The 16,206-nt window shown below is 32.4% G+C and overlaps 1 protein-coding gene across 1 annotated transcript; it reads left to right on the plus strand.

Moving 5' to 3' along the window:
- Nucleotides 1-7,604: 7,604 nt before the first annotated feature.
- On the plus strand, nucleotides 7,605-9,618 carry LOC133296874 (endochitinase PR4-like). Its single transcript, XM_061495916.1, has 3 exons — nucleotides 7,605-7,626; nucleotides 7,832-8,215; nucleotides 9,212-9,618. The coding sequence occupies exons 1-3, from the start codon at nucleotides 7,605-7,607 to the stop codon at nucleotides 9,616-9,618; spliced, it is 813 nt and encodes a 270-aa protein (XP_061351900.1).
- The last annotated feature ends 6,588 nt before the right edge of the window (nucleotides 9,619-16,206 follow it).

Genomic DNA, 16,206 nt, shown 5'->3' on the forward strand with positions numbered 1-16,206 from the left:
TATTCCGAGAATGAGAATTGCATTTGATAACATAACAAATAATATAATAAAATATAATTCCTATTAAGCATAATTTTTTTTTCAGATTACACTTTCTTTTCCATATGGTGTGGTGGTGGTAATAGTGCGATGGTAATGGTGGTGGCAGGGGCGGCGGCTGTAGTGGTGGCGATGGTGGTGGTGGTGACGGCAATGGTGGTGGTAGCGGTGGCAGTATAGTGGTGGGGAGATAGCAGTGGCTGCGACGACAGTGGCGGTAGTTGGTGGCGGTGGTGGCAATGGTAATGGTGGCGATGGTGACGACAGTGGCTGTGAGGATGGTGGCGGTGGCCTGGAGGTAGTGGTGACGATAGTGGTTGCAGCGATGGTGGTGTCGACGACGACGATGGTAGTAATGACATGGTGGTGCTGGAGACAGCAGTGGCTGCGACGATGGTGAGGGTAGTTGGTGGTGTGGTGGTGATAATGGTGGTGGTGGTGACGGCTGTGGTTGCAACGATGGTGGTGGTGGTGGTGGTGACGACAGTGGCTGCGACAATGGTGGTGGTGGCTGCGGCAGTGGTGGCGGTGGTAGTAATGACATGGTGGTGGTGGAAACAGCAGTGTTTGCAACGAAGGTGGTGGTAGTTAGTGGCGGTGGTGACGGCAATGGCTGCGTCAATGGTGGTGGTGATTGGTAGCGGTGGCGGTGGCATGGTGGTGGTGGTGACGATAGTGGCTGCAGCAATAGTGGCGATGGTGGTGGTGGTGGTGATGTGGTGGTGGGTGGAGATGGTGCGGTGGAATCATGGTGGTGGTGACAACAACACTAGTGGTACAGTGACAATAGTATGGGTGATCGTGTCGGGATGGTAGTGGTGGTGGTGACGATGGTAGTGGTGAAAAGTAATTGAGAGAGACAAGTTTTTTTCGTTTTGTGCTAGGGAACAAAAAGGCAGAATTTTTTTATTCTTTTTTTTTGTTCCCCAGCACAAAAATTAAACCGGTTCATCCCGGGAACAAAAAATAAATCAGTTTTACCAAACGAGTTTTCTATCCATTTTTATTTCCAAGAATAGAAATTAAAAAAGAATTGATTCTGAGAAAATTGTCATGCACACTCCTAATGACTGTAATTAATTATTAATTCTAAATAAACCATAATCATAAAATGAAAGGAAATTAACGGTACAGACGAGGAATAAAACTTATTAACAAATGTTAGGAGGACAAAATATTATCCGAATATTACAAATTTGATCAAAAAAAATTTACAGTAATATTTATTACATGTACCTTTCCAATGAAAACCGCTAGATTTGAAGATATTATGTATTTAATTATTTAAATGCAAGCAAGGTGGCAAGTGATGTAAGGCAACTAATGAACTAAATAAACATTAAACGGGGAACACTCCACTCCCGTGTTCGCTTTTTACGGGTAAAGTAAGCGAAGACCACTACAAATCCATGGTGTACCGACGTTATATTGATACGGAATATGAGACACGCCATGATAGGATACGATACAACACGATATTTTGATATGTTAATGTAAAAAAAATTAGATTTCGATACGTTAGGATATATTTTGATATTAAATAATATTTTAATTTATATAGTGTATATTATATTTAATATTCAATAACTTAACAAAAAATAAAATTAAACTTATAATACCTATTAATTTTGTAAGGAAACATAGATATCACAAATATTTATATTAAATTCAATAAAATGATAATCGTAATCCAAAAAATCTATTAGTTGGAACTAAAAACGTAACGCAACATAATTTTTGAATCTTTTATTGAGTCTCTGCATCATGCATTGGAGTGTCGATCGGAGAGTGTCGCAAAGTCTCCGACATGACACGTCATAATTTTTGAAGTGCTGGTGCATGATAGACAACATCACCAATTATGAGTCTTTTTTATGGCATTCAAGACAATACCATCAATAGACCACAATGGTACATCACGTACGTACTTCCAAGAATAAGTAAGAAGCAAAACTTTATGCCATCGAATGAATTGGATGAGGTTATTTCAACTTTAACTAATATTGTCAAATTTGAACTCTAGATACGCAATTGTATTAAAAATAGGTGAAAAGTATTTGTCTGATATAATTTTGTGTCATTTTAAATGAAATTATATTGTTTTAGTGTATATTGAGGGACCTACTATATGCTAAAAGACATTTTGATGTTGACAAAGACAAGAGTGAAGATCTTAAATCGAAACTTTGAAGGTTATAGGTTACATTTTTATAACACACTCTTTATATCACAAATGTCATATCCTAAGTTCCATTGCATTACATGCATTTTATATTAAAATTAATAATGCATTTCATATTAAAATAATAATTAATATTTTATTAAAATCGAAATCATTTAAATAAATAATTTAAACAATCAGTTTTAATAAAATATAAAAACTAAGATAAAAAGTAGTCTTATAAAATTGAAAGAGAAAGCAACAGTTTTTGAATCTCAAAAATTGTTAGGGGGCGTTTGGTTGAGGAGAAAAATTTTGAATACCAGGAAAATATAATTGATAGGGATATGGTGGGAAAGTAAGTTTGGTAAGAAAATTGAAAAAAAGTTGTTTGGTTGGTCAAAATTTTATTGGGAAAATTGAGTTAAATTTTGTAAGTCTATGTTTGGTTGAAGATAAAATATTGATGGAAAAATGAGTTGCAATTACCAAAAAACCCTTTTAAAATTTTTGAATTTCAATAACCTTTACCAAAAAGGTCCGTGAGTCTGTATCTATGACCTCTGTCCATTTGTATTTTTTGAGTCTGTGTGATTTGCATTACCATACTATTATCGTGAGGCATTAGTTGCAGTTATGGTTTAGATTATGAGGGTATGATTGTCAACACATTGTTGTTTTTTGTTCCATTTAGCTGGGCAATTCCAAATACCACATGCCAAGTGGTATTTGTGCCAATGTATTTTGTGCAAATTTATAGGCTAACATGGATTGCTGGGGGAATGAAATTGGTGAGAAAATATTGCAATCTCTTCTACCAAACATGATATACCTAGATTCCCAATCTCAAATACCCATCTATCTCTCAAGATACCTCCAACCAAACACTACTTTACATGCGTTGGTTAGATACTTTGACTTTTCGAAGTAAATTAATTGAATAAATAATAGTGAGAAGATTCGTTCATAATTTTTTTTTACAAATTACACTAAGTATGACCGGTCATATACTCTTGATTGAAGTATGACCGGTCATATACTCTTGATTGAAGTATGACCGGTCATACTTAGTGTAGTTTGTAAGAGTTTGTAAACAAAAAGTTTGTAAATATAACCTTCCCCTAAACATTATAACAAAATAGAATAGCTTTACAAAAATTTCAATTTGAAAGTGATCAGGATAAGCACCCTTGTGTTGTCATTAGGGGTAAAAATGAGTTAGGTTGGGTCGAACTTTGTTCCGAAAAGCCTAAGCCTATGTCAAAAAATTTTAATTGACCTGGCCCGACAGCGTAGTACGATTCTAACTGTTAGCCTGACTTGGACCATTTATAAAAAATAAATAAAAAACAAATGATCGGCCTGTCCCGTTAGCGTGTTAATTTTTAACTTTCATGCATAACATGAATCAATTTCACAAAAAATCCAAATTTTGTTGTTAAAACAAAAATCACAATTTCAATATTCAAACAAAATCATGAATCACAACAACAACTTATCACAATATGCATTTAAGTCACTTTCAGAAACGAGATGCCCAAATTAAATTACATATATTTCATCAGATCCAACAAATCAATCTATACTATGTAAATTAAAATAAATGCATGAATCCAACAAATGCATCATGATGCTTGTAATAGCCAAAAACTTCTCATCATCTTCTCTACACTGCAAATACAATTTCAAGGTTACATAAGTTGACAAAAATTTGTAAATGTAAAAAATAAAAAACAAGATTAATTAATAGAAAACATAAGATTAAAAAAAGAAAACCTTTTTATACCTTTTATTTTTTTCAAGTCATACTTATTACGTAGCCAATCTCCATCATATATTAAAGCTTGGATGATATCTTCAGCTAAGATAGAACGATAAGTATCAACAACTCTTCCTCGAGCACTAAATGTTGATTCTGATGCTACTGTAGAGATTGATACAGATCTTATGCCACTCCCAAATGATGCGCCTGAGTTGACTGACTTGGATTGAGCCTTTCTAAAATTTATTCCATAGTTTAGGGCTTTTCAATAATTGTTAATTATTTTCGTTTTTTGTTATTTTTGAGTGTGCGTTGATTGTGCATTATCTCATTTGATTGCGCATGATTATAGTTATTTACTTTTTTTGTTATTTTATTTTGCCTATTTAAGGCTTGGAGAACTCTATTGGTAGGAGGTTGTTTTTGGTTAAATGAAGTTAAGAAAAGAGAAATAGTATTTTCTCGCAATCCTTATGTTCGTTCTTCTTTCTGTTTAGCCAATTGGTTACTGCTTTGGCATTACCAAATGTAGTATTGATGGGGATTGAACCTTGGTCATTCCACAACTTGCTCAGCTCACATGCACCAATTAAACTATCACTTTTTGGTACTATTATGAATAATATTATTTTATTTTATTTAAAATAAATAATATGATATAGGTCGGCCTGTAAGTTTATAGGTTCGGCATGTAAAAAAAATCTATAACCTACTTACTAAATAAGCATTTTTAAAAGTTCGGGCCTATTCCATTTAACTATATGTAATAGGTCGAGTCTAACCTAATATAGACTAGGCCGTAGGTCCCTATAGGCCAACCAGACCTATTTATACCCCTAGTTGTCATGTGGGTTAAAAACTTTTGAAAACAATAAAAGTAAATATAAAATGGAATCACTTTCAAGCAAGTATCATTATCATTTACACGTTATGCTCAAAGTTTCTATTACTGATTGAAAATCATGAAAAGCTTTCTCTCGGTCTTTACTTTTCACGACTTCTTGAAGTTTCATACTCTAAACAAAGAGTGCTCATTTCTCTCTCCGTTCGTTAACTTTCTTCATTTTCGCGTGGCTTCAGAAAGAGCTGAACGAAAAAGCAAATCAAGTCTTTGTCATTCTGAAACGCTGATTCTAATTTTTCTTCAAGAAACGTTGCTTCTCATTTTTCTTCAAGAAAAATCTGGTTCTTCATGTGAGATCAAATTTCTTGAATCAAATTTTTTTGGGGGCTTTTTACGTTTTACTCTAAAAACTTAATTTCTTTTGTTGTTCATTGATTTGGAGTTGTATTTTGAAATATCCAGAAACTCAAATCTAATTTTTGGTACCTCTCTTGATACATTCTAAAACTGAAATTTCTTGCACTGATTCTTAGATTTGAAGCTTTATCTTAAAATTTTCTAATTCTCTAATATTGTAATTTTAGGGATTTTTAACACATATTCCATTATCTTGAATATTTGCATATGTCATAAATTTCTTGGAGTTTGGATTGTGCTTAGTGTGATATATCAAGTGTGAAAAGACACTGTAATTTTTGTGTATTTCTCTTATGATAAATCTGAAATTCTGTATTGTGTGTTCAAGTGAAGTGCTTGTGTGTGGCAAATTTGTCCTAGGTGTGTTGGGTTCAACCAAGTGAGTTGGCGACCTTTGCTTGGCTTGAGATTGTTTCTCAAGACCTGGAGCCTCTAGAATCCACTAAGGAGTGTGGAGTTCTTGTGTGAAAGGAATTGGTGAACTCTTACATTCATCTTGAGAGAATTCTTGAAGCTTGGAATAGTGTAGAGACTAGGAAGATTTTTGATATTTTGATTAAATGCTTGTGTTGAGTGTTTGTAAAATGCTGCTTTTGTGATCAATAAAATATTCACGACTACTTCAACCTAGATGTAGCATCCCATTGCACTAAAGGTGTGAACCAAGATATATCTTCTCTGTCTCTGATTTAAATTCTAAATTTTTTGTATAGAGTTTATGAGTAACACTGATTTCTGGTAAGTTATGCTATAACTATTTTCTAGTATTATAATTGTGTTGCAGCAGGTTTAACTATTCGATTTTCTGCTATATTTTTAAAGTCTTGTAGGCTTGTAGCACCTTATTGTTCTGATATAAGTTCTATAACACTTAAATTGCTTTTCTGATTTTTGGACGTTAATCAATTTTTGTTTTGTGTAAGAAAGTCAAGCTGCGTTTGTATTTAGTATAAAGGTCAGATACGTTTTCTGTTGAAATATTTCATATAGCATTGTGTTACTCATTTTGTGCATATAGGGATCTTAAAAAAAATAGCAACATTATTATAATTGTGTGACTGTTATTTGAATTGAATTAGCAAAATTATTTGAGAATAGTTAATCTAATTGTGTTGTGTGCTACTCGAACTGATAAGTTCAACTTTGTCTAGACTTTACAAATTAAAATATCTATTGTAAAAAGTGCTTTTAAAAAATATAAAAATTGAAAACACTTATTCACCCCCTCTAGGTGTTTTTCAGAATCCTAATTAAAGAAGTCACTTGCCCAACAAGTGATATCAAAGCTTCATGCTCTGAGTGATTGGCCATTAGCCAAATAATAAAAGATCCTATGGCTTCTTTCCATCAAGATATTTATCTTGAGGGTGGTTCCACCAATCGCCCTCCGTTTTTCAATGGGATTGACTATCCCTATCGAAAAACTCGGATGCAGATTTTTCTTGAATCGGTAGATCTTAAAATTTGGTATAGTATAGAGGAAGGATGTGAGCCTCCAAGATGACAATGGTAAAGTTCTGATTAGAAAACACACATAGTTTACTAGAAAAGAATTGGAGAGAGCCCAATACAACTCAAAGCAAAAAAATTAATTGTTAATGCACTTGGAAATGATAATACTGCAGATTATCTTCATGTAAGACTGCACGTGAGATGTGACTCAGTTTAGAAACAACACATGAAGGTATTAATGAAGTAAAGGTTCTGAACAAAATGCATTAGCTAGAGAGTTTGAGCTATTTGAGATGTATGAGTGAATCCGTATTTGACATGCAAAAACATTTCATGCATATTTTGACATCAATGAATGCTTTGAATATTTCCCATAATGATGAATTGCTTGTTAACAAAGTGCTAATATGTCTAAGGAATGAGATGCAAAGGCTTCAGATATCTATGAAGCTAAAGATCTCTTCACGATGTCTGTTGCTATCTTGTTTGGTAAGCTTCAAAAGTACGAGTTGGAGTTGAATACAAGGGCTAACCATGAGCTAAACAAGAAGAAACAAAAAGGCCTAGCCCTCAAAGTTTCATAATCTCATTCAAAGGAAAGCAAAGAAAGCAAGCAAAGTAAGGAAAATACTAATACATCGTGGATACACAATTGTATTAAAAATATGATAGGAAAAAAAAAATTGCCTTTATGTTCTTACCCATTTCGAATCAAATTATTTGAATAATCGATGAATGAATAAGAGAAAAATAAAATAAAAATTACGAATTTATTATGTAGAAGTGGTGATTAATCAAGCTTTTCATGACTAAATATTAATGGCCAAACTTTTAAATATAAACTGTGACAAAGAGAATAAAAGAGGTAACTACCAACTCATCGGTACTCACTTATAAAAAATGATTACAAGTATATTTACAAATAAAAAATGTCATCCCATAAATCCACCCGTATTAAAAAATAAATGTTTCTTGGGATGATCAGCAACGCGTAGCACTATAAATGTAAGTACTGGTTCGCTCTCAACTCTCAACCTTCAACCTTCAAGTGTGATCAAACAGTTTAATTTGCATTCCATTCCTAATAGAACTCTCCTCGAGATTATTATGAGGATGGGGATGGAGCTAAAAACCTTTCGTGCCATGATAGGACTAGTGATTACCTTTGTCTTGATGATGACGATGATGGTGCCAAAAAAAGTGAGTGCTCAAAACTGCGGGTGTGAGGCAGGGCAATGTTGCAGCCTATTCGGGTATTGTGGGAGCGGTGATGACTACTGTGGCATGGGATGCCAGGAAGGTCCTTGTTATCAGAGTGACACTTCCAACAACGATGTTTCAGTGGCTGACATCATCACACAAGAATTCTTCGATGGTATAATCGATCAAGCAGATGCTAGTTGTCAAGGGAAGAACTTTTACTCTCGAGATGCTTTCCTCAGTGCTCTCGATTCCTACAACGAATTTGGTATTGGTCCTGTGGATGACTCTAAGCGTGAGATTGCAGCTGCTTTTGCACACTTCACCCATGAAACTGGACGTTAGTACTATTATTGCAAATTAAAACTATTTCTCTTCTACATGCAGCATGTGTATATATAAAGCAGGGATATATACACGGTTTCTGAATCGAATCGGAAAAGTGATTCGGTTTGGGCAAATCAAATTGGTTTTAAAAGATGGTTTGATTTTTGAACGGGTTTAGAGAAAATTATTGGGTTCTTAAATTGGTTAAAAAAAAATGTGGTACAATTCAATTTGGTTTGTGGTTTGTGGTTTGATTCATTTAATTTTTTCACACTCTTTAAAGTAAATATGATTTGATTCTATTTGAGTTCTACCCTCCCGAACCAATACCAAGTGGTTTGAATCTTCAGCCAAATTGGTTTTGAAAAAAAGGTTCCATTTTTTAATCAATTCAAATTTTTTTTTTTTGAATTTTTAAACAAATTTTAAAATGAGAGATATCATATACTACCTCGTTTTCCCACTATCATCTACTATTAAAGTTCCATATAATTATAATTATAATATTAAAGTTCTTTTTTACTCTATCTACGAATGTTAGCCGACAAGTTTTTGAAAAGGTTTTAAAGAGAGAAAAGACTCTATCCACGAATGTTAGCCGACAAGTTTATGAAAAAATGTTAAAGAGAGAAAATACACAATTTTCATATTATAATTATGTACTCTCCTATGTACATAGTTATAGTGGATAGAGTAGTAAATGGATGAGGTACTATGCATATCCTCCCTCTTTTAAAAAATGACAAAAGTATTTATGCCCTTGTGATAGAAATACTTTGTCCGCCATAGACACATATTCACCATGATCCCATATCAGACATTGTGAATATGTGTACGTGGTAGATAAATCTTTCTAGCACATCTGTAAATGAAACCCTTAAAAAATATAACTCTTTTGATGCGGATTGAATCATTTTAGAATTTCTTTCAATTCATTTGATTTTTCTCACGTCCTATAATCTAAAGTTAATGAATGATTAGTTAGCATGGTAACGTTTTCTATATGCAGATTTTTGCTACATAGAAGAGATTGATGGTGCATCAAAGAACTATTGCGACGAAACCAACACCGACTACCCATGCGTTCCTGACAAAGGGTACTATGGGCGTGGACCTATCCAACTATCATGGAACTTCAACTATGGACCAGCAGGGGAGAGCAACGATTTCGATGGATTGAACGATCCAGAGACAGTGGCCGAGGACCCTGTTGTGTCTTTCAAGACAGCGTTGTGGTATTGGATGCAAAATGTAAGGCCTGTTATAGACCAGGGATTTGGCGCAACCATAAGAGCTATCAATGGCCAACTTGAATGTGATGGTGCCAACCCTGACACAGTTCAGGCTCGCGTTAATTACTATACAAAATACTGTTCACAACTCGGTGTCGATGCTGGTGATAACCTTGCTTGCTAAGATTATTAGCTACTCGATCCGTGACGTATCTATATACATGTAGAATAATATTGGATATGCTATGATGTGATAAAAACATCATACATAATATTCAATCCCGCAAATCAATTATAGAAGTGAATTAGTAGTGATGAGGAACCGTTTGAAATGTATAAATAAGGGGAGAGATTATATGTTTAATCCTCCCCTGGCTCCATCATATTATAAAAAAAATAAAAATCTTACGGATAAAAGGAATTATGTTGTTGCTTTAGTTACTTTGTGACAGTAAAAATTTAATCGCTAGTATAAGTGCAGGAACCTTCTGCTTGTCAATCTTTAGGATATATATGAAAGCACAGGCGAAGGGCGTTATATTTTAAGCACATTCACTTTATTTACTAACAAGACTTGGTAGTAATCACAAATTAATAAATTTATAAACAACCAATTCAACCTTAAATCTTAAGTTGTTGGGTGAGAACCTCTTTAATAATTTATATTATATTCTAATATGGCTCCTCAGAGAGTTTATTGTGCTTGTAAGGTGGATGATGCATCGGCCCAACCTAGCTAAGAAATTTCACAAAGAAAATAGGAAGCAGCGAGAATAAAATTCGAAACACAAAGCTCTGATATCATATAAAGAACTAATTCAACCCAACGACGGCTTAAGCCGGTGGGAGAAAGCCTTTTTAATGACATATATTATACTCTTAACAAAATTATTTTTCTTTGATCCTGATATCGAGGCCCAATAAGCTTAGCTCATTATAAGAATCCCACATTCAAACTCGACAATTATTGATTGTCAGGACTTTATATCTTGAAAATTCTAAGTGCGTAAACAATGAAATTTAAATTAAGTGAGAATAGCATATAAATACATAAACACATTTTCTGCTTAAGTCTTCCTTTCTTTTGAACATCTCTCACTGCCTAACACTTTATTTCTAATTAATGTTTGCTTTTTTTGTTACGTGTATACATTTTTAAAATTCGACATCAATCTCTCATCTAAGATATAACTTCAGGATCTTGGTCAGGCAGTGGTGGAATATTTAGGGGAAGTGGGGACTAGGGGCCAATGGACGAAAGGTTATGAGCACAACTTGGTTAATGCACAAATTATCACATGTAATGAGATATTACAATTTTCTAACTGGTTTGTGGAATTAGATATCACCCACAAACTTCACCACTCATTGAAGGGGTGGGAGAAAATAAGAAAAGGAAGAGGCACTTCTTGTGCAGCTGATTAGACATGGGGTGAGTTTTGCCTATCCATGAGGAAAACAAATTATACCTCTTAGGTTTGACTTTAGATTAGATGGGTTCCACATACTTTAGATAATATTTGTCTTTATTAACTAAAGATAAACTATATTTATAAATAAAGGTTTAAATTCTCACAAGTATACATTTCTGAAATCCTAACCTCCTTTATTGTTACTTTTCGAACACACATACTCATTAGCTTCAAGCCTATTTTCTCGTGCATAATGATCTGTCATTCGTGGTGGTTGTATCTTTTATAAATTTCGCTAATTCATTATCACTTTTTTTTTTTTTTTTTGGTACAAATTCATTATCACATATTCATATTAATCACGACCCTCTTAGATGGAACACACGCGATAATGGTTCCACCACCAAAATTATTTATGGTTATGCTCCTATCGGATGATTTTAAGATTTTTTTTATTTAAAACGTGAAGTTATTGGCAGATCTCCCCCTCTTTCTCCTTTTTGGGATGGTCATGTCATTGAGTCAAAATAAAATTATGACTTTTCAAATTTAGTTCAATTTGTTGAAATATCGGCCACGACTTCTAATACTAATATATATATATATATATATACATATATATATATATATATATATATATGGGGAGAGTTCTTTTGACTCCGGAGTAAGATTTTTAAGTCTTACTCTCCATCTTAAGCCGTTGATGGACGAAAATCAACGGTTGTCATTTATAATGTAATTAATAATTAATTAATTAATATAACTTCCTAAATTATAACTGTTGGATGGATGGAAATCAACGGCTAGGATAGAGAGTAAGATTTATAAGTCTTACTCTGGAGTCAAATGATCTCTCTCATATATATATATATATATATATATATATATATATATATATATATATATATGTATATATAGGTAAAGGATTTCTCTGGTCAATGGAGATAAGTTATCTCCAGTGAGCCCAAAACGACATCGTTTTGGGACGAAAATCAAGGTATTTTTGTAATTATAATACATTGAAGGGTTATATATTAGTCATTATCATTATAGATTTTTAATCTTATAACCCAAAATGACGTCATTTTGAGCTCGCTGGAAATGGCTTTATCTCCGGTGACTGGAGAAATACTTTTCCCTATATATATATATGTGTGTGTAAGAGAAAAACATTTCTCAAATCACTTGAGATAAATTTATTTCTGGCCACCTCAAAATTATATCGTTTTATTTATTATTTTTTTATATTAATTGATTCATCTTTAAATGGTTATGATTCTTTTTTTTTTCTCTCTTCCTTTATCAGCATTGATCCATCTTAGTACGGTTATGACTTAGTGGCCGGAGATAAAGTTATCTCAATTGACTAGAGAAACGATAAGCCATACACACATATATATATATAGGTAAAATCATTTCTGCAGCCGCTTTACGACAGGTGTATGATTATGATTTCTCATATTTAATGCTTTCATCCTTTGTATGGTTATGTTTACCCGCACTTAATGCTTTCAAGTATAAATAAATATTTGATTGTTGCACGTACAGTAGCTGCAGAAATGTAAATCTCATATATATATATATATATATATATATATATATATATATATGGAAAAATATTTTTCATTTTAAATGACATAAAGTTATGTCATTTTAAGAGAGATATAGACACAAGAAAATATTTTTTATTTAAAATTTAAATTAAAAAAAACCACCCACTTTCTCTCCCATGATTTTCATTCTGTGTCTATCTTTCTCTTAAAATGACATAACTTATGTCATTTAAAATGACAGACATCAAACCCATATATATATATATATATATATATATATATATGACATTAATATTTCTCATGTTATAGGAGATAATTTTATTTTCTACACACATATAAAAGTGTGTGGGCCATGTGAAGAGAATAGACAAAAAAAGATCCACACACTTTTATGTCTGTAGAAGATAAAATTATCTCTTGCAATATGAGAAATATTAATAATTAATTGATATAACTCAATAAATTATAATCATTAGATGGACGAAAATCAACAATTAAGATGAGGAGTAAAACTTCTTATTCTTATATCTAAGGGGTGTTATTTATTTAGAATTAATAATTAATTAACTCATATGTTTCAAACTATAAATGTTAGAGAAATAAATTGCTGAGATGAGAAGGTAAGATTTTTTATTCTTACATAGAAATCAAAAGATCCCTCCTTTGATATATATATATATATATATGGTAAAGATCATTTTACACCAGTGTAAGTTACACTCTTAATCTTGTCTGTTGATCTCATTTATATTTAAGGGCTCAAATTTTTTAGTAATTTGAGCCATTGGATACAAGTGGATCAATGATCAAGATTGAGTGTAAGACTTCTAACTCTTATATCGGTGTAAGAATATCCTGCCACACACATATATATATATATATATATATATATAGTATTCGTATGTGTGTAAGAGAGACATAACTTACAAGTTTGGATGTTAGTAAAGTTTATAGTTTACATTTCATTAAGATATTAAAAAAAATTATTCAAGTTTAATTTTGATATGCTGTTAGTATGAAAAAAGGTTTGTATTTACATCAATAATTTGACAACACATTATTAAATGATAGTGTAAAAAAGTTTTAGGCTTATAATATATTGTAATTAAATTCTATACGTAATCAGGAAACTAATTAAAAAAAATTATTCAAGTTTAATTTTGATATGCTGTTAGTATGAAAAAAAGGTTTGTATTTACATCAATAATTTGACAACACATTATTAAATGATATTGTAAAAAAGTTGTAAACTTATAATATATTGTAATTAAATTCTATACGTAATCAGGAAACTGACAAAATAATTTAATAACTGTAATCAAAAGTATTTTGTTGAATAAGTTAAACCAGAGTTTCACTCGATTCATCAAATTTAATTATATTCAGATTGTTTGTGTTCTCAACGTATTCTTGTCAGTAGGTAAATATAGAGGACCCATACTAATTGTTTGCTTGGGATCTCAAGTTCCTACGCACGATCCCATATTTGTTTGTATATAGATGCGTGTCGTTAATTTCACTTGAAACATGGATTTGAACTTTCATGAATCCTTTATGATTATCAAACTATATATGACAGATACATATCGTTATCAATTTCAAACATAGGCGTTGTGTGAGATTCTTTCGTGTGTGGTGTTGAAATAAAGTGCTTTAAATTTTAAAAAAATTAATAAGAAAAATAATTAATTACCTTTTATTTATTTTGTTATTTATTCACATTTGAACTGTTCATTTTGGAACATGAAGTCGATGTATGTCGAGGATGAGGTCAGGAATAGAGCAAGGAGTTATTAGATATTTTACTTTCATTCTAAACGTCGCAGAAACCATTTATTAATTGCTAAAGTCAATTTTGTCTACACGATCATATGCTCTTATATTAATTCAAAATTAACAAAACACCAATATATTTGTATTCACATAAAAGCAGCTGGGAAAGAAGATTAAAGACTAATTATAAAATAAAAAATGACGCTAATAAATTAAAGAATCTAACTTCTAAATATACATGGATCTTTGCATTTACTAGATCGCATGTTTTCTATGTATATCCTTTGTTTATGTATAGATAGCTATATCTATAGACCATGTATATCTTGATGACCTGAAGAAACTTAAGGAGAGAGAGAGAGATGTGAATATGGGTGCGTATGTGTTTTCTGTTTTTTGGGTGAGAACTTTAATGGAATAATGGATATTAATGACCAGGGCCTTTAGGACTTGGTCCAGAAGCCAAACGCTGCATCCAAAATGCCATGGTGTTCTTGGCTTGCTCATAGGTTGATGAGGTGAATTTTTGAAGGTTATTAGCTCTTGCAAACTCCTCTGAATATAAAACCCTGCTTGCCTCCACCCTACTTTGACTGTGACTCATCAAAATGGCGATGCAGATCACAACAATTAGGATCAAATTCAAAAGGGTGCATGACTTTCCTGATGAACTCATTGTTGGAAACTCTCTTAACTTGAAAGGAAGGTTTGTTGTGCCTAGCTAAGGTTTTTCTCTCAATTTCACAGATTATAAATTGTTAGGTGTAAATATGGAAGCTTGTGGTTGTGGCTTGTTGGTGGTTAAAGGGAGCAGAAAGGGGTGCCATTTTATAGTGTGACAAGGAAAACAAGTAGGTGTGTTAAATTTGTGCTTGTCTTTTTGGACTCGATCAGCTTTTTCATTGGACATTGATTTTAAGGGATTACGTGTTGACCAAGGACTTTGGGAAGTTGCCATGCAATGTGAAATAATATTATTCTTTATATACTTAGGTTCAAATTCAAAATTTATATACATGAAAAAAAAAATATTGTTAGAAAGAATTCTCACATTCAATACTTCACGGTATTCTAAGAGATTCAACTTATCTCCTATTTGTAAAGTGAAAGGATATTATGGAAAACGAAAAAACTAAAATATAGTGCCCGTGATTTTCCTGGTAAAGAGTTCAAGGTTTCGTGTTTGAAAATGTCAAAAGTGTACTAAAATTAAATATGCTGATATTGCGAAAGGTGTCCTTGTTTAACACATCAGGAAGGCCAAATCCTGGAGGGTAGTTTTGGTTAGTAGTGTTGACAAGGTAATGGTGCAAATATATTATATTTGATTACATTTATATTTTAATCGTGTCCTCAAGTCGGGAAAATTGAATTGACTAACTACTCTTGTTATATTTGACCACGCCAGAGGAAACAATAAATGATAAAAGGTCACACCTAACCTAATACTTAAAATTTAACACTTTAATTTTTTAGTTGTTTATGAGGAAATTGAACAACAACTTTTGAGGCTTTCTTCCAAGTTCCAAATTCTAACAAAACTACCCACTTTATTGAGAATTTGGAGGGGGAAAAAAGAAAAAAGAAAGGACAGACCTTTCGTAGTGTTTTTTTTTTGAAAGAGACCTTTCGTAGTTTTGATAAGAAAAGAAAGTCAAACCTGAGTGTAAAGAACAAGTCTCGCGGAAAACAATGGGACATGTAGCATAAAAACATAGCAGGCGAGCATAGATATGCTCCGTGAGAACCGGAATCCATAATTTTGCACGTCTTAATTTTTTAATAATCCAATTAAAAACTTAGCAGGCGCGCACATATATATGCTCCTTAAATTCATCCTCCACCCTTTATGCTATATTTTTTTTGGTAGAATTTATCCTATTGCAATTAATTTTGTACTAATTTTGATAATTAGTGTGAAAGTGATATTTTAAACGTTTCGTTTGTTTTTAGAAATACTATAATAAAGGGAAAAACATAAAAAATACTTACGTATAAGAAAGCGAATGAGTCCCTATATAAAAAATAGTGAAC

Source organism: Gastrolobium bilobum, unplaced genomic scaffold, assembly GCF_033153095.1.
Source record: "Gastrolobium bilobum isolate Gb01-03AN ecotype WA unplaced genomic scaffold, APGP_CSIRO_Gbil_v1 utg23298, whole genome shotgun sequence".
Classification (NCBI taxonomy): Eukaryota; Viridiplantae; Streptophyta; class Magnoliopsida; order Fabales; family Fabaceae; genus Gastrolobium; species Gastrolobium bilobum.